The sequence below is a fragment of the Leopardus geoffroyi genome, chromosome C3 (genome assembly GCF_018350155.1).
Source record: "Leopardus geoffroyi isolate Oge1 chromosome C3, O.geoffroyi_Oge1_pat1.0, whole genome shotgun sequence".
NCBI classification, from domain to species: Eukaryota; Metazoa; Chordata; class Mammalia; order Carnivora; family Felidae; genus Leopardus; species Leopardus geoffroyi.
The window spans coordinates 29,282,968-29,305,374 of NC_059338.1; the positions used below are offsets into that span (position 1 = coordinate 29,282,968).

At 54.5% G+C, this 22,407-nt stretch overlaps 1 protein-coding gene across 2 annotated transcripts; it reads left to right on the forward strand.

The window, feature by feature from the left end:
• The first annotated feature begins 309 nt into the window (after positions 1 to 309).
• On the forward strand, positions 310 to 19,309 carry TNNI1 (troponin I1, slow skeletal type). 2 transcript variants are annotated; one of them, XM_045456538.1, is made up of 10 exons: positions 310 to 330; positions 6,675 to 6,727; positions 10,203 to 10,238; positions 10,883 to 10,886; positions 13,196 to 13,237; positions 13,905 to 14,036; positions 15,004 to 15,093; positions 16,305 to 16,481; positions 17,865 to 17,974; positions 18,931 to 19,309. In XM_045456538.1, exons 1-9 carry the CDS (start codon positions 325 to 327, stop codon positions 17,970 to 17,972), a joined length of 648 nt encoding a protein of 215 aa, XP_045312494.1. In that variant the 5' UTR covers positions 310 to 324; the 3' UTR covers positions 17,973 to 17,974; positions 18,931 to 19,309. The 2 variants fall into 2 exon arrangements, with proteins under 2 accessions (XP_045312494.1, XP_045312495.1); XM_045456539.1 differs by lacking the exon at positions 310 to 330 and adding an exon at positions 6,464 to 6,525.
• The last annotated feature ends 3,098 nt before the right edge of the window (positions 19,310 to 22,407 follow it).

A 22,407-nucleotide genomic window follows, 5' to 3' on the forward strand; every position in this document is an offset into this window, starting at 1 on the left:
ACACCCGCTAAGTCGGAGCCCCATCGCCTGCCCTCGTCCCCAGACAACTTTCTCAGCGGGAAGGGAAACGATACACCTGGAGAGAAGTGAAGCAATGCCTAGAACCAAGGCAGCTGCACTAACAGGAAGTCCCGTGCGGGAGAGGTACCTAGAATCTGGGAAGGCCTCCGGGAGGAGGTGGTGGCTCCCAGCAGGGACTCCACCAACTGAGTGAAAGCAGAAGGGAGTAAGGTTTCTGCTTTGGAAGGCTGCGAGCTCAAAGGTGCAGAGGCGGAAACCCATGGATTGCGGGCTCGGAGGCAGGAATGGACTCACGTGGCCAGGATGGAGGTGCGGGCAAGCTGGGAATCGGGGGGCAGGACAGGCCCAGCTGGAGATGGTGCTGAGGGCTAATGGGGGGAGGAGTGGACAGGGGGAGGGGGAGGCAGAATTGGGAGAGAGACACAGTGAGCTGGCTTCCCGGTTCCAGCCTCGCTGACTGCTTACATGCCAGAGTGAAGAGAATTTGTTTCTCGAGTGGGGTCCACCCCTGCTTTGCTAGCTCGCTCTCCGCCTCTGTCCCCCACTTCCCCTCCCAACCCCACAGAGTCAGCCCCAAACTCCACCTGCCTATTATGGGATTTCTGGAGCAGCAGCCCGTTTTTCAGGGACCTGTCAAGGCCAGGGCCGGCCCCAGGCTCTTGGGTGGAAGGCTTAGCTGGCAACATACCCGAGGTCTGGGGTGGGAATGGGCGTGGCCTTTTGTCCCCCTCCTCCATCACAGCACTGGGCTGATAGAGGAACTGAGCAGAGGGGCTGAGGACTCAGGGTGGCAATGCTGAGCTGCAAGAGAAGGGTGCTGAAGGGAGGACACAGTAGGTTTGGGCAGGGGTGTGGGAGGCAGTCAGAGGTGTGGGAAGGTGGTGGGGTAGGTGCAGAGCTGTGGAGGAGAGGGCGAGAGGAACACCAGTCGTTGAGCTGGAGGTCAGCCCCCTCTCTGCTCAGTGCTGGAGGCTGCTGGGCCTCTCCCAGCGAGGCCTCTCCCCAGCTTCCGGCTCGCCCAACTGTGCTGCTCCCAGGCCTGGCCCCAGGCAGGCCTTCCCTGAGGGGAGGGAAGGGAAGAGCCTCCTCCTTACGGTTTCACAGCACTGGAAATAGTGGCTAATGCCATCTGTTGCTACACAACCAGACCGCTTACAATTAGGTAGAGAGAGAAGAGGGAATCAAAGCTTCACTTAACGGTTTTTAACGTTGCGATGAATTCTATGGGGCTTTGGGGGCCCCAAGCCTGGTTCATTCCAAATTCCTGGTAGAAGCCATCACGCTGGCTGAGTATAAGCATGGCTCCTAACTTATTAAGCACTTACCCTGCCAGATGGCAGGGTGAGGCCTGGGTAAGGAGCACAGAGAGGTCTCAGCTCTGCCTCTTCCTTGCTGTGGGACCTTGGGTGATTTGCTTAACCATTCTGAGTCCCCAGTTTCCTCATGGCTAAAACGGAGTTAATAATAGTACCTACCTCCGAATGTTACCTTGAGCCTTCAATGAGAATATACTGAGAGCTGACATTTGTGGGGCATTTGCTTTGTGCCAGACATTTGAAAAGCCCTCCAGACCCGTTACCTCATTGAGGCCTCCCAGCAACCCTCTGCGGTAGGCGCTATTATTATCCCATTTTACAGATAATGACATAGAGGCTGGGAAGGGCAAAATGGCTTAAGTCATACTAATGAGCATTACTAGGGAGTTGTGTGTGGGTTCCCTGTACTAGGCTATGTCTCTAATGCCACAGGCCTTAATGGTGAGGTTAATTTGTGGCAGAAAATTGAGGGGTGAGTACTTTTATAATTCTTTGTTCCTTCTGCTCTGGTGCCTTCTCAGCCCCCAGCCTTGCATTCTCTGAGAACTCAGCCACCGGAAACCCAGCCCTGGCTTAAGATGGGGTGGGTGGAGGAGGCAGGGAGGGGGCTAGCTGTCACCTCAGTGACGGTTGAGAAGTGTGGGGGAGGGCATGCGGGGGCAGGGCTGCCTGGAAGGCAGAGGCGCTGAGCCTTGTCACTTGCTAATTTGGGCTCCTAGCTTCCCAGACAATGCCAGGGCAGTCGGGCTGACAGGTGTCGCCACTGAGGGGATGGGGCCCTGACTCCACAACCCACGGCCTTACAAGGCTTAGCTCCGCTGGCCAGACACTTCCTTCCTCGCCCTGTGTCCTCCCAAGCCCTGGGACATTGGGAGCCCATGGGACCAGAGGCTGGAATCCCCTCCTGGTCTTCTCCTGTCACCTCACCTACCCCCAACTGCTCCCTCTTCTTGGGTTGGCCCCTTTCTCCCTAGATCTGGCGAGTCCTGACTCCCATTCCCTCTCCTCCAGCAACTGTTTTCTTTTCCATTGAGCTCGGACCTCTTGGGAGATCTGAGAGGGCACGGACCACATGGGCCCAGCTTCTGGTCAAGGCTACCTCAAACTGTCCCTGAACTTTATTTATTTTATTTTTTTATATTTATTTATTTCTGAGACAGAGACAGAGCATGAGCAGGGGAGGGACAGAGAGAGAGGGAGACACAGAATCAGAAGCAGGCTCCAGGCTCTGAGCTGTCAGCTCAGAGCCCGACGCGGGGCTTGAACTCACAAACCGTGAGATCATGACCTGAGCCGAAGTCAGTCGCTCAACCGACTGAGCCACCCAGGCGCCCCTGTCCCTGAACTTTAGAAAGAGGCTAAGGGAAGGCCATCAGCTTCGCCCTAGGGAAGGGGAGTCCCCGTGGAAGCCAGGCTCACCCTTAGGTCACCGCGCACCGTAAAGTCAGTTTCCGAACGAGGAAGCCGAGGTTCAGAGAGGACACTGCAGCTGGGTCGGTCTCAGTGACCCTACAGGGGGTTCCAGTCGAAAAGGCCAGCAGCGGCATTATGTGAATGTCGGGGTGGGAGGCCCAAGGCTAGACTCACCGGCTCAGTATAGAAGCTGGACAAAGTACGTGAACAAGATCAGGCTGAGCATGTCACACAAAACTGGTCACAGAATGGATCACAGGAGGGCAAGGGCTACCTCTGGAGACCAAATGAGAGAACAGAGAGCAAGAAGATGAAGGTCCTGGCAGGTTAGGGCTGGGGCCTCCAGGTGCGGCCAGATGGTGGATTCTTCAGCTCACATGGACCTCCGAGCGGCCAGGAGAAGGCCTGAAATGAAGGCCAGCCCTGGCTGTGGAAGCCACATACCTGCCCAATGTGAGTTGAGGGCACTTATGGGCCTCTGGCGAATGTTAGGGTCAAGGGTGGGGCCAGGGTTATATTAGAGTTAAAAGGAGGGATGGTGGGATGAGGACCGGGGTATACTCAAGGGGACAGACATGCTTTAAGTGCAACGTGACGGGAGCACTGGGCTGGCCGTTAGGAGACCTGGCCCACTCACCATGTGACCCCTTCTCTCTGGGCCTCTGTTTCCTCAAGGGCACAGTGATTGCACTGGACAATCTTCCTGCTCTGACATCCTGTGAACTTCTGAGCAAGTTCAGAGCTGACCTCTGGGAAGACCAGGCCCTTATGGGCTGGCCAAGAATGTGTGAGGGTCTGTTCCAGGCTGTCATGCCCAGACGACACTGGACCTGGGCTTATTCTTCTCACGGAGCCCCTCATCCCCCCAAGCCCACGGCTTTTCTGGCATGCCCCAAGCACAGCCTGAACCATGAAGTCCTGGGGCCCAGGAAGGCATTACAGAGTGTATTAGTTTCTTATTGTTGCTATCACAAATTGCCACAGCTTTAGTGATTCAAAATAACACAAGTTTATTGTCTTATAGTTCTGGAGGGCAGAAGTTCAAAATCAGTCTCGCTGATCTAACAGAGAAGGTGTCAGCCGGCCTGCTTCCCTCTTGAGGCTTGGAGGTGAGAATCTGTTTCCTTGACTTTTCCAGCGGTTAGAGGCCGCCTGCATTCCTTGACTCATGGTCATGTCTTTTGTCTTCAAAGCCAGCAGCATAGTCTCTTTTTTGATCTTTCTTCCTTCTTCAGGTGTCCTGCTACTGAGCCTGATCCTAATGCCTCAGTCTAATAAGGACCCATGTGATTAGATTGGGCCCACATGGATAATCCAGGGTAATTCTCCATCTTCAACTCCTTAATTTTATCAGATTTGCCAAGTACTTTTTGCCATATAAGGTGAAAGATGCACATCTTTTTCATTAGTACATGGGCGACTTTGAGGGACCACCATTCAGCCTACCAAGGGGACTTCTGCCTGGGGCTCCCGTGGGGCCAGGAGGACTGTTCTTTCTCTGTGTTTGAGGAGGGTCCTCCCTACCAGGTGAGCGTCTGTGTCAGACATGGTCTCAGAGCTCCTGGGATGGCTGCTTCTGCTCCACAGGCAGAATGGCAGGTGGGCGACCTGGCCCCTGGGCAGATATGCACTGAGAAGGGGGTGACCGTTCTTGAGGGTGACAATAAGCGAGGAGGGCAGGAGAAAGGCTGCAGAGGCACATTGGCAGGGGCAGAAGGTGGGACCCAGGGCCTATGCCATCCAGCACTGGCGCCTCAGCTGGGTGTGGGCAGCTCCTAGCCAGAGATCGCCAGCCTTGCAGGCGGGCTCCGGAGGCAGAGGCCTCCGGAGTGGTCCACACACAAAGGAAGACTGGGGCAGGTGCCAGGACAATAGAGCATAACAGTCCCGTTTTTGAAGGCCACCTGTGAACACACAGCAGGAAAGAGGCCCTAGAGAAGCTGACAGGTTGGGGTGGACCTGAGGGCAGAGAGCTGGACCACATGGCGTGGAGGAATGGTGTCGAAGCATTCAGGACGCTGGGGTCCGGGATGCGGTATCCCGGCCCCACTCTGTCTCACAGGGACTGAGGATGATAACACCCCCGAGTCCACGATTCATCGTGATTCCTGAAGACCCTCTTTTGTTCTTCCATTCGTCAATCTGTTTTCTTTGTTTTTCCTTCCCAAAAAGCAGAATAATCCATGCAGATAATTCATTTTTGGGGGTGCATCTTAAGTTCTTATAAGAAAGTTCTTGGATAGGGGGGTGCCTGGGTAGCTCAGTCGGTTAAGTGACCAACTTCGGCTAAGGTCATGATCTCACAGTTTGTGAGTTCGATCCGCACGTCGGGCTCTGTGCTGACAGTTCAGAACCTGGAGCCTGCTTCAGATTCTGTGTCTCCCTCGCTCTCTGTCCCTCCCCTGCTCACATTCTGTCTGTCTGTCTCTTTCTCAAAAATAAACATTTTTTTAAAATGTACAAAAAAAAAAAAAAAAGAAAGAGAAAGTTCTTGGATAATTTACAAACATAATAAGCCAATACAATAAACTCCAGTAGACTCATCCCAGCCTTCAAATCACTTCTCTGACCTCCAGCTGCTCCTTGGCTGATACCTGCCCTTATTTTCCATTCTAGCCCCTCCGCTCAGAGTCCCATGCCCCCAACCCCTATAACTTTCTAGACCCTGTCCCTTCTCTCTTGGCAGCATTCCAGCATGGGGACTTTCCCAAATTGACCTGACCAGAGCTGAATTAGAGCAGCCTCTGTTGGGCACCAGAATGGCAATGTCCAGAGGGCGGAGACTTTCACCCCTCTGTAGGCTCTGTGGGTGTGTCTCCTTAGGATACTCCTGTCCACCAGCTCTCTCCCCCACCAAACATGGAGCATGGTAGAGCTCCCTAACTTCCTGCCACGGGTGAGGCTCTCGCTGGCCTCCAAGAGGGGTCAGTATCCTGCTTGTCCTGTCCTGGCCTGGGATCCTGGCCCAGGAGATGACCGACAATAATAGCCACAGGATTAACATAGTAGGCATTGTCTTTCTCTGACTATAGGGTGGGTATTATGTGTTCATCAACTGTCCTAAAAATACCCAGTAAACAGGTGCAACTTCTATGGCACCAGCCCCCTGGACTCTGGAGACAGAGGGTAAGGCAGGGGAGAAGGTGAGTGAGTCTGAGTTCCAGGCATGGGATGAGGGGAGCCATTTGGAACCCAGGAAACCTGGATTCCTGGAAACCCACTTGGAGAGGGGTGCAGAGCATCTGCGGACCCTCAGACTACCATATGCTGGAAGGGTGGGTCCTGCTGCTCCTCCACCTCAGCTCAGTCCCAGGAACGCTCATTGGATTCTGCCTGCCGCGCTGTTTACGTCACCTCTTACATCACCCCCAAGCCCAGGCATCCTCCTCGGGCACGTGTACCAGAGCCACACAAGAGCCCCCAAATCCAGTCTTTAGCCCTCTTAGGCTTTTGGAGCATGGGCTCCAGAAAAGTGATCTCTACATTTCCCTGTGAGAGATGTAGGTCAGCGAGACAGTTCCCCTCCCCCCACCCCTGCTCATCCCCCCCCCCCCCCCCAGGCCTCCTGGCACCCTGCCCCCCACCAGAGCCCCTGGCTCTGCTATAGTCTCCTCGCTGCTCAGTGCCTCATCTGGTCTGGCCACTCATTCTCTCCCTTCTTCGGCTTGCATCCCCCTAGGTGGGTGCTGGTTTTACTCAGCTGGTCACCTCTGTGTGCACAGGATCTGGGTGCACTCCTGAGCCTGTACGTGCGTGTCTTCAGCGTGTGCCTGATGTGTGTGCTGCGGCGTGTGTCTGCTCTGTGAGGGGTGTGTGTGTGGTGGGAGGGGGTGGGAGGAGGGGCAGTGTGTCTGTTCTATTTTTACTGGCCAGTTGCTGTCGCTCATAGTTTTCATAGCCTCCCCTCTGCTCTGCCCCTCACAGTCTGCGGTCCACAGCGAGACACGGGCCAGCCCAGCTCACAGAGACCGAACGAGGTAAGTGTCTGCAGCCCTGAACTTTGGATCGAGGTCGAGCCCAGAGAGAAAAACTGGGGCTTGAGTTTCAGGACACACCCAGGGCCTGGGGATGGAGGGAGACATGTCTTGCTTGTGCAACTGGGTTGGCTGGTGGAACGGCCCCCAAATGCTCCCGCAGGGTTTCATCCTGTGCAATGACATCTCTCCTGTAAAACTGTGATTGGAGGTAAAATCCCCCCTGCCCATTTTAAGGCTAGAGCCAAGAGCAGAATTTCCCACAAGGTTGCTCAAGGGGCCCCAGGGCAGAGCCTAGCAGATTCTGTTTCACACCAGGCTGTCCAGCGGGCCCCAGGAGGGAGAGGGCACCGAGGGGAAGGGGGTGGCATTGGGAATCAGGGAACGGGGGTGGCAGAGCTGCGTTTGGAGGTTTAGGAGGAGCCTGGTGAGCAATACAAGTAGGCAATGCCTGCAGCAGAAAAGAAAGAAGGTACTCTGGTGTGTGGAGCTCTGGGGGAGCCTGGAACACGGGACCCCAGCCTCTGCTGCCTGAGGAAACCATCTTGTCTCTTTGTTCTTTGTCTTTGAGGGACGTGCTCAGTTCCCTTTGCCCACCTGTCTGTAGAGTAGGGCAAGAAGAGGTGAGGGCAGACTGCCAACACTGCTTGGCGAGGGCCCCACTCCTGTCCACTGCTCCTGGCTCTGAGGAGTAGAAGTAGTTGGGGTAGGGGGGCTCCAGGGGGGAAGGCCAATGGCGACAGCATTTGGGGTTAGGGCATGAAAGCATGAACGCATAACAGAGGGCTCCTTCTATTGGGGTCCGTGGCTGGGGGTGGGGTGAGGGCTAAAGGCAGCACCAGCCACCAGGTTTGGGAGACTGTCCCACAGCCGTCCTGAGATTAGGCTTTCCTGTTAAGAGCTCAAGATGGGGATGTGGGAGTAACGATGCTTGCTAATAGTCAAAGAGGACTGGGGTGCCCTTGAACTGGGGTCCAAGGTCAGGGAATGGGGAGCAGAGGGAAGCACATGAGCCTAACCAGAAACTTGTGTCCCTGATGATCAGGCGTGCAAAGGGATCGGTCCCATCCCTAAAGACACACACACACAATCACTTATACACTTACACTTACACAGACGCACACAGACTCAGCCTCATAGTCTAGTTGATATTCCTGTCCCACCCCACGGGGCCTCAGGGAAAGGGAAGCCCAGCTCCGAGTCAACCCCTGGCCATCTTTTGCTCCCTCCCTCCCTCCAGCGGTGGATTTTCTAATTATCTCCTTGCTTGCTACTTGTGGGGGTGAGGGAATGCTGGCTCTCCAGCCTCACATTTGCTGCTGCTATCTGCATCCTGACTCTGCTTATCAGGTTTCTGCTTGTCTCCCGTAGGACCTGTCAAGGGGTCCCGTCTGGTGGGTATCAGAGCACAGGCTGGGGACCCCTTGGCCTGGCATTTGTCAATAGGGCAAGCTGGGCGGGGGAGGGGGCAGACCCTGGAGCTTGGCAGGGGGCCCAGACTGGCCTGGGCAAGTAAGGTCCCATGCTGGTGACAGTGGGGCTGTCTGAGGGAGGTGTGAACATGGCCAAATGCCCACCAAGGGTGAGCCACATCCCTACTCAGCTGAGACCTGGTGCCCTCTGCAGACTGGCATTATGGGAGGCAATGATGATGGATAGACAGACCTGGAGGTGTTTCTTTACCAGCTAGTGTTTCTTTTTGGACTTCCTCGGGAGTCTTCAGAGGAGAAGAGGAGCCCTCAGAATAAACAGCTGGTGATAAAATCTAATTTCAGCCAAATATCTCTGGAATTTATGGATTGGCTCCTACCTCTCCCTCTGTGCCCCAGGGTGACAGCTGAGACTCTGGGGTCACACTCCCTTTCCCCCTCCTCCACCTTAGGCCTCACCCTCCCCAGGCAGCAGGGGCAGAGGTGGGGGGCCCAGAGGGCTTTCTGACAGGGTGGGGAGTTTCAGGACAGGTGGCCAAGTCCCACTCGTGGGGTGGGGGAGGAGGCTTCGTGGGCACAAAGGGAAAGGAGAGGATTAAGGCAGAGGCAGAAGGTGGCTCTGGAATAAAGTTACTAGTAGCTACTTTCCAAGTGTCCTTTAGATTTTGCCCTGCCCCCTACCAAACCACGTTCTTGGACCAGATTCGAACTCCCGATCCTGCGCTCCATGGCCCCCGATGCACACACGCCGGTTTCCTCCTCACTTCACAACCCAGCTCGGGATTCCTGTCCTGCCTTGCACACCTGCTCCCATCCGAGTTGCCCTTCTTTCCCCGATGTTTTGCACAATCCCCACCCTCTACTGGAATGCTCTTTGTCCAGGCCCAGGCAAGATGGTGAGTCAAGTCTGGCTTTGGAGTATCCCCCTCGTGTAGCCTTGAGGACCCCCTTCTTGGCCTGGGTCCCCCAACTGTTGGGACTGAAGGGAGCCCCAGGATAACCCAGTCAAGGAGCTTCAAACTGTGCTGCACAGTCAGAGGTCCTCAAGAAGGCCTTGGGGCTCCTATGTAACCCGCTTCAACCTGGGCCATTTACTCTTATTAACATTTGTGTTACTTCCAAGTAAAATTTGGTTTGAACGAAGGCTTTAAAGGCTTTTTTAAGTGGACAATTTATCTAACCTCGATTTTTGCAGAGGGGAAAACTGGCCTGGAGAGGGTCAGGATAAAGAACAGAGTAGAACACAGGATCTGCCCTGCCTCCTGGCTTGACCCCCTCCAGGGCCCCCTCGCCGCCCTACCCCAGCGGTGCAGGTTGCACTGCCCTCTATGGGAGTAGCATGCCCGGGCCCAATTACATTGCACAGTGTCAACAGCGCCCTCTGGAGTTGTGCTCTATGGCAGCTACCTGTATTCCGTCTTTACTCGGTGCCACTCATCTTTCAGACTCTTCCCCTCTCTGAGAACTTCATGCCCACGCTCATCCACAGGACAGACTCTCAACTCAGCACGTTGTTTAGGGCCCCGTGACCTCACTCTTCAAACAGAGTTCCATGGATTCCATTCTGTTCCCCACAGGGGTTGGTAAACTTTTTCTGGAAAGGGCTTGATAATCAGTATGTTAGGCTCTGCAGGTCACAAAACTTTCTGTTGCATATTCTTTATTTTCCAACCCTTTAAGCAAAAAGAGTTTGGGGGCCAGATTTGGCCTGTGGACTGTAATTTGCCGATCCCCGCCCTACATGCCCGGCCAACAGAGCCACTTTGGGTTCTGATATTGCTTCTTTGCTCTTCTAAGACTTCTCTCTCTTGTGAGTGAATGAGTAAGTGGACGAGTGAATGAATGAATGAATGAATGAATGAATGAAATAAAGAATAAATGGACAAGTATTTATCCTATTCTGACCTGTTGGAATCCATTATGTCTGATTTCTTCTTCCTGTTGTCGGACACTCCCAGGCTGGGCTGCTGACACAGCCCCAAGGCTCAGCTGGGTTGGGAGGCAGGAGTCGTAACTTTCCCACACTGATGATTGCTTTGTGCCCATAGGTGCTGCCCCCCCACCGCCACCACCATGCCTGAAGTGTAAGTAGTCCCGCCCCCACTGAGACTCCGGGAAAGCAAGGCCCATTGCTACAGATTTCAGCCCCATAGTTGAGGCGCCATCTGTCCAACCCCTGAAGCAGTTCCCCAGGAGATCAGATTCTAAAGCAGAACCAGTCCTGAGTGCCTGGGTCCCCAGTATTACTGTGCATCGTCCTAGCCTTTGAGCAGAACTCATGCTCCAGGTTGCTTAGGGGAGAGCTTTGAGGCCTGTTTCAGAGTTTGTCCCTGCACCGATCAGATGAATTGCATGTGCCAGGCCATGATTTGACATTGGCCCAACAGATGAACAAAGCATTGGAAATTTGCCCACAGGGCCAGAGATAGAAGCTTTCACTTTGCTGGAACCCTGTGTTGAGGCTTCCCTGAAATTCCACCCCTCCTCCCTGGCTTACAATGACTAGTATCTCCCCGTGAGAACCTCCAGTAGCCCAGGGAGCCATTGGATTTTTATTCCGTTCTGCTGGTCCCCTTGCCTGATGCCTGATTTCCTTCCGGTGTATGATTGGCACCACACCGCCCCTGTCCAAGCTTGTCTACATGGCTCTGCTGTTGCATATGTAATATGAATGGTTCACGCTCTGTCTTCTGTTCTCTCCTGTCCTTCCTGTGGTGGATGCCTGAAGCGAGGTAAGTGAGATTTGGGGTATCTTTATTTTGGTTAGGTCTTGAGACTGGTAAAGGTGGCATAAGCAGTGTGTGTGGCAGGGGGCGGTGGGGGGGCGGGTGGCCAGTGGCTAAGAAAGTCCCCGGAGAATAGAAATCTTGGCTGAAGATTCCGGGCAGGGGCTTCTTTGGGCCCAGGGTGGTGCCCCAGTGCACAATCTCCCTGGAAGGTCGTCCTGGGGCTAGCTAGGTCCACAGCACAGCTGGGGGTGATTCTGCACCCATGCCTTGCTGTGCACCCTCGCTGAGCACGGAGCAAGTTCTTCCTCACTTGTTCTGCTCACTTGTCCAGCCCTGGGGAACCATCTTGTTTTTTGCAGAGCTGGTCCTATGCAAAGCCATATTTGAAGAGTAACAAGGCATCATCATTGGGCTATTCTACCCCTGCCCAGTGACCAAACATTGAGGGAGGAGCACAGAGATGTCCTTCCACTCCCCTCAGGTCTTAGGTAACTCTGAAACAATCCAGATTTATCAGGCTGCTGAGAACACAGCCTGTGTATTCAGCCCTGGGTTAGGAACTTCAGGGATAGGGCTGTGAACTCTGAACTGGCAAGGGTGGGAATTAGTAGCACCGATGCAGGGGGCATTTGGCACAGAGATTCTCAATGAGATTCTCAGTACACCATTTTTCAATCGCCATACGAATTTCTTTTTTTCTTTTTAATGTTTATTTATTTATTTTGAGAGAGAGAGAGCAAGAGCAGGGGAAGGGCAGAGAGAGAGGGAGAGAGAGAGAATCCCAAGCAGGCTCTGTGTTGTGAGGGCAGAGCCTGATACGGGGTTCCATCTCCTGAACAGCAAGAGCATGACCTGAGCTGTAATCAAGCATCAGACGCTTAACTGACTGAGCCACCCCGGCGCCCCACCATATGAATGTCTAAGTTTTGCTGAGGCTCATAGTAAAGTGAGTCACCACTGATTGATGATGCAACGAGGTGTCCCATAAGCTCACCAAACAGCGGGGGAACCACATTGCAACAAAACCTTTCTATGAGTACATTACAGTGTGTAAACCGTGAGTGGTAATGATTATAGCCACGGGCCGTTTCTCCCACGAGCACACCAATCTGAGACGCAGTCCCAACCTCGCTTGAGAAGGTGAAGGGGCAAACAGAACTGCTCTCGACAGTTGGATTAGAAGTCACACATTCCACGCACAAAATGTAAGGTCATTTTTCTCCCATTTTCTCCCGCAAATCCTGCTCACTTCTACTTTACACACTAGCCTAACAAACCAGAGCTACGCTCTCCCGGCCCGCAGCGCGGTATAGTGTACGCTGCTCGCTGGTAACAATGAGAATCGACAACCTGTGGTCAAGAAGAGATACAAATGCTCAGAAGGCCTCAAGCCTCATCAGTTAGGAACTGCACAGCCCGCCTCAGCTTCGCCTCCCCTGAGGGGAACGCGCCGTAGAGCTAAGACTTGTGAGAACATGTCCAGTTGGCAGGAATATATCAAGGATTTTTTTAATAAGAAAATAAGGTTTAAAAAAAAAAATTTGTTTAATGTTTATTTTTGAGACAGAGAGACAGAGCATGAACGGGGGAGGGGCAGGGGGAGACGGAGACACAGAATCCGAAGCAGGCTCCAGGCTCTGAGCTGTCAGCCCAGAGCCTGGCGTGGGGCTCGAATTCATGGACTGTGAGATCATGACTTGAGCCAAAGTCGGATGCTTAACCGACTGAGCCACCCGGGCGCCCCAAGAAAACGAGGTTTTTATACCTGAGGAAGATGAATACGGCTGATGTTGACATTTAAAAAGCTGTGATGGCTAAAAAGATATACTTCTTCACGTATGAAATTCACAGCTTGTTCCTCTGACGTAACAGATCATCAAGGTGTTGGTACATTACTATGTAGAGCACTAACAGGTGCCTCTCTTTCACGCCTTCCAAAGGATTTGCACGTCCACGATGTCATTCTGTCTGTAATAACTCTGTGGACTGAGGAAGGTGGGTCTCAGCATCCTTATTTACAGACGAGGAAGGAGGTGTCCACAGAGGTCATGTGACCCACGTAGGCTCCCACCAGCGTTAGAACCAGGATTGAAAGTGGGGGCTTCAGCCTCTAAGTCAAGGTAGCTGACTACAGCATTCTCTGAATTTGAGGGGCTCAGTCACAGAGGTGAGGGACCTGTTAAGGGACCCTATGGCGAGGATTCCGGGTAGTGATGGTGAACCTGGCTGGCACGCACGCATCCTAGCCTAGACCACATTTCCGGTTTTGCAGCCTCTACCTCACCACCTGTCTCTCCCCTTCTCACCCTCAGAGAAAGCCCAAGATCACTGCCTCCCGCAAACTGCTGCTGAAGGTGAGGCTTTGTGCTGGCTCTGGGGGACATCCAGTGGGAGACGGAGGAGGGCATGTGGTGCAGACTCTGTGGGGGTGTGGAGGGTTGTCAGGGGGTGAAGAGGAAGGAGACCAAAGTGAGGGTGATGAGGGGGCAGAGGGGACTCAGCCATTGCCTGAGACTGGTGGTCAGTGAGTGGGAACCTGAATCTATGGAGTCCTGGCACCTGCCCAGATTCCTGAGAGGAGGCAGTGACCAGCTTCAGGGTGGCAATCCCCTGGTGGCAGGCAGAGGGCTTTGCTTTATTTTGGCAAGAGTTTCTCTCTTTGGAGCTCTGTGGCCCAGAACAGACCAGAAGTGGGTAAGAGGGAGACTGAGGGAAAAACAAGTTCCGGGGTCCAAGAAATGCTGCGTGCGGTCTCTCAGTGCTTGCTCTCACGTGGTCCTGCCTGCAGCCAGCCCACACACCTGCACACCCAGTGGGACTATCTTGTTCGTACTCTCCCAGGGCTGCCTGGGCTGCACCCTGACCAGTATGAGAACATGTTGCTTGTAATGTCACAGGCAAGAGCAGAGCCTTCCCCTCTGGCCCTGATGCTGGGGGCGGGGGGGGGGGGGGGCGGAGGGAGAGGATGTGGGGAATACGAGGGCCCCAGGCCCCGGGGTCAGGAGGCTCTGTCCCATCTAGAGCCTGATGCTGGCCAAGGCCAAGGAGTGCTGGGAGCAGGAGCACGAGGAGCGGGAGGCTGAGAAGGCGCGCTACCTGGCCGAGCGCATCCCCACGCTGCAGACCCGTGGCTTGTCCCTCAGTGCTCTGCAGGTGAGTCTGCACGGCTGACCCCAGGGCCCAGCTGGCAGGAGCCTGAGCTAACACTGGCACCAAGCTTGGTTCATTTACAAGTGGCTCTTCCCTTACAAGGTCTCATGTCATCTCATAGACCCCTGGGAGGTGGTGCTGATAGATCCCATGTCACAAGTGCAGGAAGGGAGACTCGGAGCAGGGAGGAGCAGCTTTTTGGGTGGGGCCAGGCCAGGGCTGGGGCCCCACATCAGACCAGTGCAAGGGCCTGGAAGGTGTGCAGTGGGGTGGGAGTGGGGGGGATCTTGGGAGGCCCCATTTCTCCCCTTCTCCTGCAAATAAGTTTTTAATGTTTGTAAAACACTGATACCTGTTTACATGCCAGTGGCTGCAGAGAAAAGAGACTGGAAGGAAATATACCAAAATGTCACCATCTTCTACTGGTGACATCAGTCGTTATTTTTTTAAATTTTTTAAATGTTTATTTATTTTTGAGAGGGGGGAGAGAGAGAGAGAAAGAGCGAGCAGGGGAAGGGCAGAGACAGAGAGAGAGACACAGAATCTGAAGCAGGCCCCAGGCTCTGACCTGTCAGTGCAGAGTCCAACACAGGGCTCGAACCCACAAACCACAAGATCATGACCTGGGCCGAAATCAGACATTTAATCGACTGAGCCACCCAGGCACCCCACTCGTTATTTTTATTATGTTCTTTTTGTTTAACACATAGTTTTCAAATTTTCCACAATTAACTGATTTTTATAAGAAAACGTTTTAAAGAAAACAGTTATACTCAGAAAGGAAAACAAAGGGCTTACACACTGAGCTATCAGAAGCCATGAACCTCAGAGAAAAGGGGATGGTCAGGTCCTTTCCAGAATGTAAATCTTGCAAAGGTGCTGGGCATGGAGGCAGAAAAGAAAAGCTGGGGTCCCCAAAGCTCCTGTCCCCTCTTTTCTGTTTGTGCTTGATTAACCTTTCTTCCTCCAGGACCTCTGCCGGGACCTGCACGCCAAGGTGGAGGTGGTGGATGAGGAGAGATATGACATTGAGGCCAAATGCCTCCACAACACCAGGGAGGTGAGCCTGTAGGAGGAGAGGGCAGGGTGGGTGCGTGGTGGGGCGATGTCCAATGTCCGGGGCAGGTCGGGGGGCAATGATGCTGCAGCCGTGGACTAGGTAGGTCCCCCTTCTCCTGCAGGGTCTGGGAAGTGGCCACTTGGGAAGCTCTGGTCTAGGGAAGCCCCTAGGACTGGAGATGGGCAGAGAGGATAATCACACAGATGAAAAGCACAAACTTCCTCCCAACCGGCCACACGGGCTCCTCAGCCTAAGAGGAGCTGCCCTCTTTGTTCACCCACACAAACAATCATATGCTTGTTAATAACATCTTCCCTTTGTGAATGGCTTTCATGTGCATTGCACCCTTTGATCCTCCCTACGCCCCCCCCGTGGATGAAGTAGGTGCTATTATCTGCACGTTACAAAGAGGGACACTGAGGTTCAGAGAGGCTGAGAAATTTGGTCCAGGTCACACAGTGGTGATTGTGGGACCAGGTCTGGTCGCTGCCCCCCTGCCCCCACGCCCACCCACTGCAGGGCCCTGTGCTCCCTCGGTGTGGGGCGTGGGAGCGTTAGCTCAGTCCAGACCCTGCTCCAGTGTGATGGGGCAGAACTCAGAAGGGCAGGACTCCTGATGCTGTAGTGAGCTGCTCCTGGGTGCTTGTTCAAACAGGGAGGAGGGGACGTAGTGGGTTGGGACACCACTTTGTTTCTTCCTACTTCTCCCATCAGGAATGATGGTTTGTGGCATCACTAATCTTTCCAGAATTCCCTCTAGAGAGCACCCTGGAGTGGAGTTCATCCGCCCCACTGGACCAAGGCTGTGCCCTCAATGAACTGCTTTGAAGGCTCACTGGGAGGGGCTACTTAGAAGCAGAAATGGGGCCACAGGAATAGGAGGCAGCAGCCGCCCCCCCCCCCAAATAGGGCTTCCAAACCAGACTTGTGCTGAGTTTGGTGGGACTGCCCTATCTATTCACCCTACCCTGACAGAGAGGGCTAATGCGCTTTATCTGTCCATTTACTCTTTCATTCATTCGTCAACAAACACATTGTGGCTGTTTGCAAAGTGATGAGTGGGTCTGAGTGTCCCAGAGGGTCTGGCCTGGAAGCTGGAGAATTTGGGGGGTGGTTTTGGCTGGAACTGTCGAAGTCTGAGGTCCTCAGGAAGGGTGCCCTGGGGGTGCACGCAGTCTCTCCAGTGAACCCTCGCTTCTTCTCACCTGCAGATTAAGGACCTGAAGCTGAAGGTACTGGACCTCCGTGGGAAATTCAAGCGTCCACCACTGCGTCGGGTCCGGGTCTCAGCTGATGCCATGCTCCGGGCCCTACTGGGCTCCAAGCACAAGGTGTCTATGGATCTGCGGGCCAACCTGAAGTCAGTGAAGAAGGAAGACACAGAGAAGGTGAGGAGCCCTCTTCTCAGAACCTTTCACTCCCTGTCCCATCGGCCTTTACCAGTCACTCCATCACATAGACTCAGGCAGGAGCTCCTGTTGGAGGCCAGGCAGCCTGTTAGAACATTCTAGAACCCTCTGGGAGACCAGTGATGAAGTCTTATTCTGTTTTGGAAGAAAGAAGACTTGCTCCCTTCCCTCAGGCTGCTCTCAATCTGAGGAGGAAACTGGGACATGAAGAAAGCCAGACCAAGCAATAAAGTAAAGACTCTACCCAGTGTGAAGAGAATGTGGAGTTAGGATGACAAGGGAGACAGTGACCTCTGTCGCTACTGGGGAAAAAGACAGCAGATCATTGTGGTCATAGGACCCATGAGCACAGAAATTAGAAAACTGAGTTCAATCACTCATTCAGGAACAAATCACTCAAAGCTGATTGAGCTCAATATATGTGCCCAGAATCGATGGGCTCTAGAAGGAACATGGATGAAAGGCATGGTCTCTGGCCCTAGAAGCTTCATAAAGAGAAGAGATGGCCAGGCAATATGCTGATAAAATGGGACATGAGCCAATTTATGAGGAGGTAGGTTAGAAGGGGTGGCCTTGAGCTGCCTCGAGCACCAGACCAGGAACTTGGTGTAGGTCTGGAGGCAATGTTGGGCTGTGAGTTCACTGGGGTGGGAACTAGCCCCGATCATCCAGAACTTCCGGCTGACACAGCCTCCTCCTTCCTGTGGAGCTTGATATGTGTCTATCTCTGAATGTGTCCTTGGACCTCACCAGCTGGGTAGGGCTGTCAGCATTTCCTCTTCTTGAAGAGACTGACTTTCTTTCCTTCTTCTTTTTTTTTAATGTTTAAATGTGTTTATTTATTTTGGGAGAGAGAGAGAACATGCATGCACATGTGTGAGCAGGGGAGGGGCAGAGAGAGAGGGAGAGAATCCCAAGCAGGCTCCACACTGGGGCTCCCACATGGGGCTCGATCCCATGAACTGTGACATGACCTGAGCCGAAATCAAGACTCAGGCGCTTAACCAACTGAGTTACCCAGGGGCCCCGAGGAGTCTGACTTTCTTTCCTTTTCTTTTTTTTTTTTTAAATGTTTATTTATTTTTGAGAGAGACAGAGACAGAGAGCAATCAGGGCGGGGCCAGAGAGAGAGGGAGACATAGAATCCAAAACAGGCTCCAGCTGTTGGCACAGAGCCCGACGCGGGGCTCGAACTCACAGACTGCGAGAACATGACCTGAGCTGAAGTCAGACACTTAACCCACTGAGCCAGCCAGGCGCCCCTGGAGTCTGACTTTCTAGCACCTAGTTTCTTTTACGTCTGGAGGGCCTGGCTGCCCTCTGGCCTACTAAGTCTCTGATGTATGTGTGGCCTGCCCACAGGAGAGGCCCGTGGAGGTGGGCGACTGGAGGAAGAACGTGGAAGCCATGTCTGGGATGGAAGGCCGGAAGAAGATGTTTGATGCCGCCAAGTCTCCCACCTCACAGTAGAGGTACCTAGAGACCAGCTCCCTTCTTCTTGGGCCCACCAGAATCTAACAGATAACAGGGGCTCCAGAACGATGGCTGGTGGGTTGGGCCCAGTGTGGTGCATCGAGGAGAGTCAGCTCTGCTCAACTCAGCCCTGGCTCTAGCAACCTAAGGCCTTGGGCACATCATTTCTGCTTTGGGGCGTTGTTTGTTACCCTCATCTATAAAACTGGAGGCTGTAGCCGATCAGTATTCTCCAAGCGTGGTCCTCAGACCAGTGGTATCAGTACCACCTGCTAATGATCTGGCCCCACCCCTGAGCCATTGAATCAGCAACTCTGGGGTGGGCCAGCCCTGTAGGTATTCTCCTGCAAGACCTTGAGAGCCACTGGGTGAGACGATCCCTGGGGGCCCCCAGCTCTGACTTGCTGAACATCTAAGCTTTTTAAAATACCTCCTGGCAAAGTACCCCAAATCACAGTCTCTGGTTCCAGGGGGGTTCTATTCAGAGAAGACGAGCCCCCCCCCCACCCCTTCTCTGAGGAAGTTGCTGGAGAAAGCAGCAAAGTTAGGCCTCATAAAATCCCCATGCGAGTGCCAAGGGGATGTGCAGTAGGGCAGAGGTCTGCTAAATAGCCCTGGCAGGGCAGGCTTTCCAGAGCTCTGAGCTCCCTGAGGAAGTGATGGGCAAGGGTTAGTAGATACAGGAGAAGGGCATGTCAGAAGGCTGATGTGCAAGTAAGAGCCCAGAAGCGGAAATTAACCAGTGGTGGAGGAGGAGCCACAGTGGGGAGGAGCAGTGATTGGGCTTCAGAAAGGAGAGGGGAGGGAGCTTGGGCCCTGGGCTGCCAAGCTGAGGCTTCATAGGCGCCCCTCTGGATGGTGGTCCAGCCCCGGGTGTGCTAGGGGTGAGAAGTTCCAGAACTGTATCTCCTGCGGGTAAATCTGTAAAATGGCTTCTGCCTCTTTGTCCCTACAGGCCGGCTTGCTGCACTGTGCTCTGAGCTTCCGCTTCTCCCTCCTACCTCCAGCCTGCCTCACCCGCCTCTCTGCATCCCACCCTGCATTTCGGAACATCCCATCCTGCTCCCACCTCTCCCCTCCAGCCTGAGTGCCCTCCTCTGGAAGTGGGATTAAACAGACACCCAAGAGGACAAACACACCAGTGTCTGAAGAGTTCACCCTAGCAGGGTATAGACCCTGGCCAGCCGTGGTACAGCCAAGCTGAGGAGGAAGAGGTGTGAGAGCATCTTCCCTCTGGCCCCGTGCTGCATCCCACCACTGCTTCTATGACATGTAGGGTGCCCCCAGGCATCACAGCTTCTCCATTAAAAACCAGGGTTCTGGTCATTTCTGTAGCTCTGGCTGTGAGTGCTCAGAAGAAAAGGAAAGACAGGGAGTCTGAAGAGATGGCTGTTCTGGGCTCGAGGCATGAGCTCAGGGTCCGAATGGAGGTCTAAGGAGTTGGCAGCTGCCTGCTAAGGTCCCTCTGGGACCCCTTCTGCTCAGCCCCAGTGACATCAAACAGCACCCCATCACCATCCAGGACACTCAGATTACCCAGGCCCTAGCCTCTGGAACAGCCCCAGCCCCACCTAATGACTCCAGCCAGCAGAATGGGCTTCTGCATTCAAAGCCCCTTGCCCTGCTTGATTTCACAGTTCCCTTTCTCTGAAAACCTGCATTATCTCTCCCTGGAAGCTGCTGGATATTCCTGAGTATTCTGGGCTGAGAGGTCAGGGTGCTTTCAGCCCCTTACCTGGTCCTACAGGCCTGGGCAAGAGTTACTCAGGGCCCTGGCCCAGGCAGGAGGGACAACTCGCAGTCCTAAGTCTGGCCACTAGGTGGCTCCTTCCCCATCGCCATCCCTGGGGCTGTCCTTTCCATCTGATCCCTGCTCCCTCCACCTTCATCCACTTTCCTCCCAGTTTCTCTTCCCACTCCTGGACTGGTCATATCCTCCATATCCACTTGCCTCAGGGTGGGCCGACCAGTGGTCTGCCCTCTAGGTGAGGTCCTTTCTCCATTCCACTGATATCTGGACCCGAAGCCCGATGAGGGGTGTGCGCCTGCTGGGGTGGAATCAGGGGAGGGGACAGCCTCCCCCGCTGCCCTCCCACATACCAAGGAGAGTGGCTCCTATGGAACAGAGACCAAAGTTCTGGGTAGAGCAGAGCCTGGCTTTTCAGGGTGGTGTCCTGGTGACTCCTGAATTAAGCCTACAAAGAAAGTGGCTGTCCCCGACCGGCGCCCTTTGACTTTTTGATCACTTCAGCCCTGGTCCCAGAGAGGCTGAGCTGTCTGAGGAGTCCCCCTTCCTCCCACCCTGTGAGTCCCTGTTCTGCCCTCTGCTCCCAGGGTATTATCTGCCACAAATGCCAGAAGCTGAGTACAAAGTGCAGCGCCAGCTACTTCCTGGGGCAGGCCCTCGGACCCAGATCTGCTCAGCCTGCCAGCCCCTTGAAGGACCAGCAGCTTGGGATGCGTTTAGGGAAGGCAACACTCTGCCTGGGGTTCTTGCGACAGCCAGCTCAGTAGGCAGAAAGGCAGATGTGTGCAAACAGCACAGCTCCTACCATACTCAGAAAGCCTTAGGCGTGGACACACCCAGTCTCTCTCATACGCACACACGAAGCTGGAGAACCTGATGGGGCCGGTCTGTACACAGAGGATGGGGTTGGGCTTCGTGCCCGGGCAGCCACAGAAACCCACCCTTCCCTGCCTCAGAGGGCTCCTCCCGGCTGGCCTGGGTCCAGAGCATGGTCTCCTTGCTTTGCCTCTTCTCAGCCCTTTGAGAGAGCCTGGCCCCAAGTTCCAAAGCCAAACATCAGTTCCACCAGTCGACTGTTAACCTGGGGCCCTGGCAGACTGGGGTCTCCACCCTGCCCTACAGAGGCAGGAGACCAGCCCCAAGTCTGACTCAAAACAAACACCTCGGTGCAGAGAGCCCTTGGGGCCAACTCAACACACCCAAGGTGGGTGCCCTCTGGGAAAGGGCCCCGGGCATCCAAAGGCTTTCCGGAGGTCATCATTTGGTTTTTCCTGCTTCCCTGCACGGCTAAACCTAATCCACCTCCCGTGAGGGTGGACCAAGGGCAAAGAGGCAAAACGCTTCCAGAGAGCCAAAACCACGGGAACTGAGTGGGTGAGGGAAGAGGCAGGCGCCATCACGGGGCTGCTTTGGGTGGGACAGCAACCTTGGGAGGGGGCTGCTCATTTCGTTGTAGCTGTGAACAGGGCCTGGGTGGGAGGCACGGTATCCGGAGAGCCACGATTCCGCCCCTTTCCCCACGGAGGGCCAGCACGACCCGGACCAGATACAGGGGGAGCTGAGCTGGGACCTGGGCCTCCCACTGAAAACAGATCCCACATGCAGCCCATTTACTAAGTGCCAGGCACCACACTGTACACAGCTTCACACTTGACCTTCACAACAGCTCTATGAGAAAGGTGCTATTCCTGGGGCATAGAGAGGCTAGAGTCTTCCCGTGGCCACACAGGTAGGAGCCAGGATTCAACCCAGGCAGTCTGTTAGAGCCCGTATGCTTAGTCACTATTTTAATAAGAATAAATATGATGTTCAATGCTTTATCAGAATTATATCATTACATTCTCCCAAAATGCTAACAAATAGATCCTCTTGTCTTGGATTGGTGGGTGAGGACGTGGAGGCCTGGAGAGGTGAAGTAATTCACCCCAAGTCACAGGGTTTGGTAGCTGCACACTGGCAATTGGAGCCTCGGTCAACCTGCCTTTGGGGTAGTGCTTCCTGGGGCCTGACTTACCACAAAGAGCCCAAGCAGCCACCTTCCGGAAGGGACACGGCGGGGGGGGGGGGGGGGGGCGGTCAGGGGCCCACCCTATGCACCTGAGGAATCCCAAAATCCCTACCAAAAGGGAAGGCATTCAAATGAGATACAAATGTCCCCCAACTGAGCCAAGGTGAGGTCTTCCTCCAACACTGGGGCCAGAACTGGGGACAGAGGGAGGGGCGATTTCTTGGGGGAGGCCTGTGGTTAAGCTGGGTAAATGTCTCCCCTGCAGCTCGAGATGGACCTGCTGTACCTCTCTCCTTGGTAGGAAGGGCCAGGGCAGGATGCCACCTGCGAACGCCCTTGCCTGCCCCAGAGTCCTCGGGAGGCCAGCGGCTGCCTCTCCCTCCCCACGAGCGCCCTATCTCCATGGGGGCAGGAGGCCAGGCCCCCTGTCTGTCTGTCTGGAGCCCACCTCCAGCAGGTTGATCAGGGCAGGCCCAACGTCCAGGGCTGCCGGGGCTAAAGTGCCCTGCTGAAAGAGGGAGCTGAGTTAAACATTAGCCCCAGAGGCCCCCCACGAAGTAAGTCAGACTCCCCGCAGGGATCTGGGCTGGGCAGCCAGGGGGGCGGTTCCGTTCCAGCTGGGTGACCAAACTACTGAAGGCTGGGACAGGTTGCTTGGACCAGTGCAGGCGGCAGCC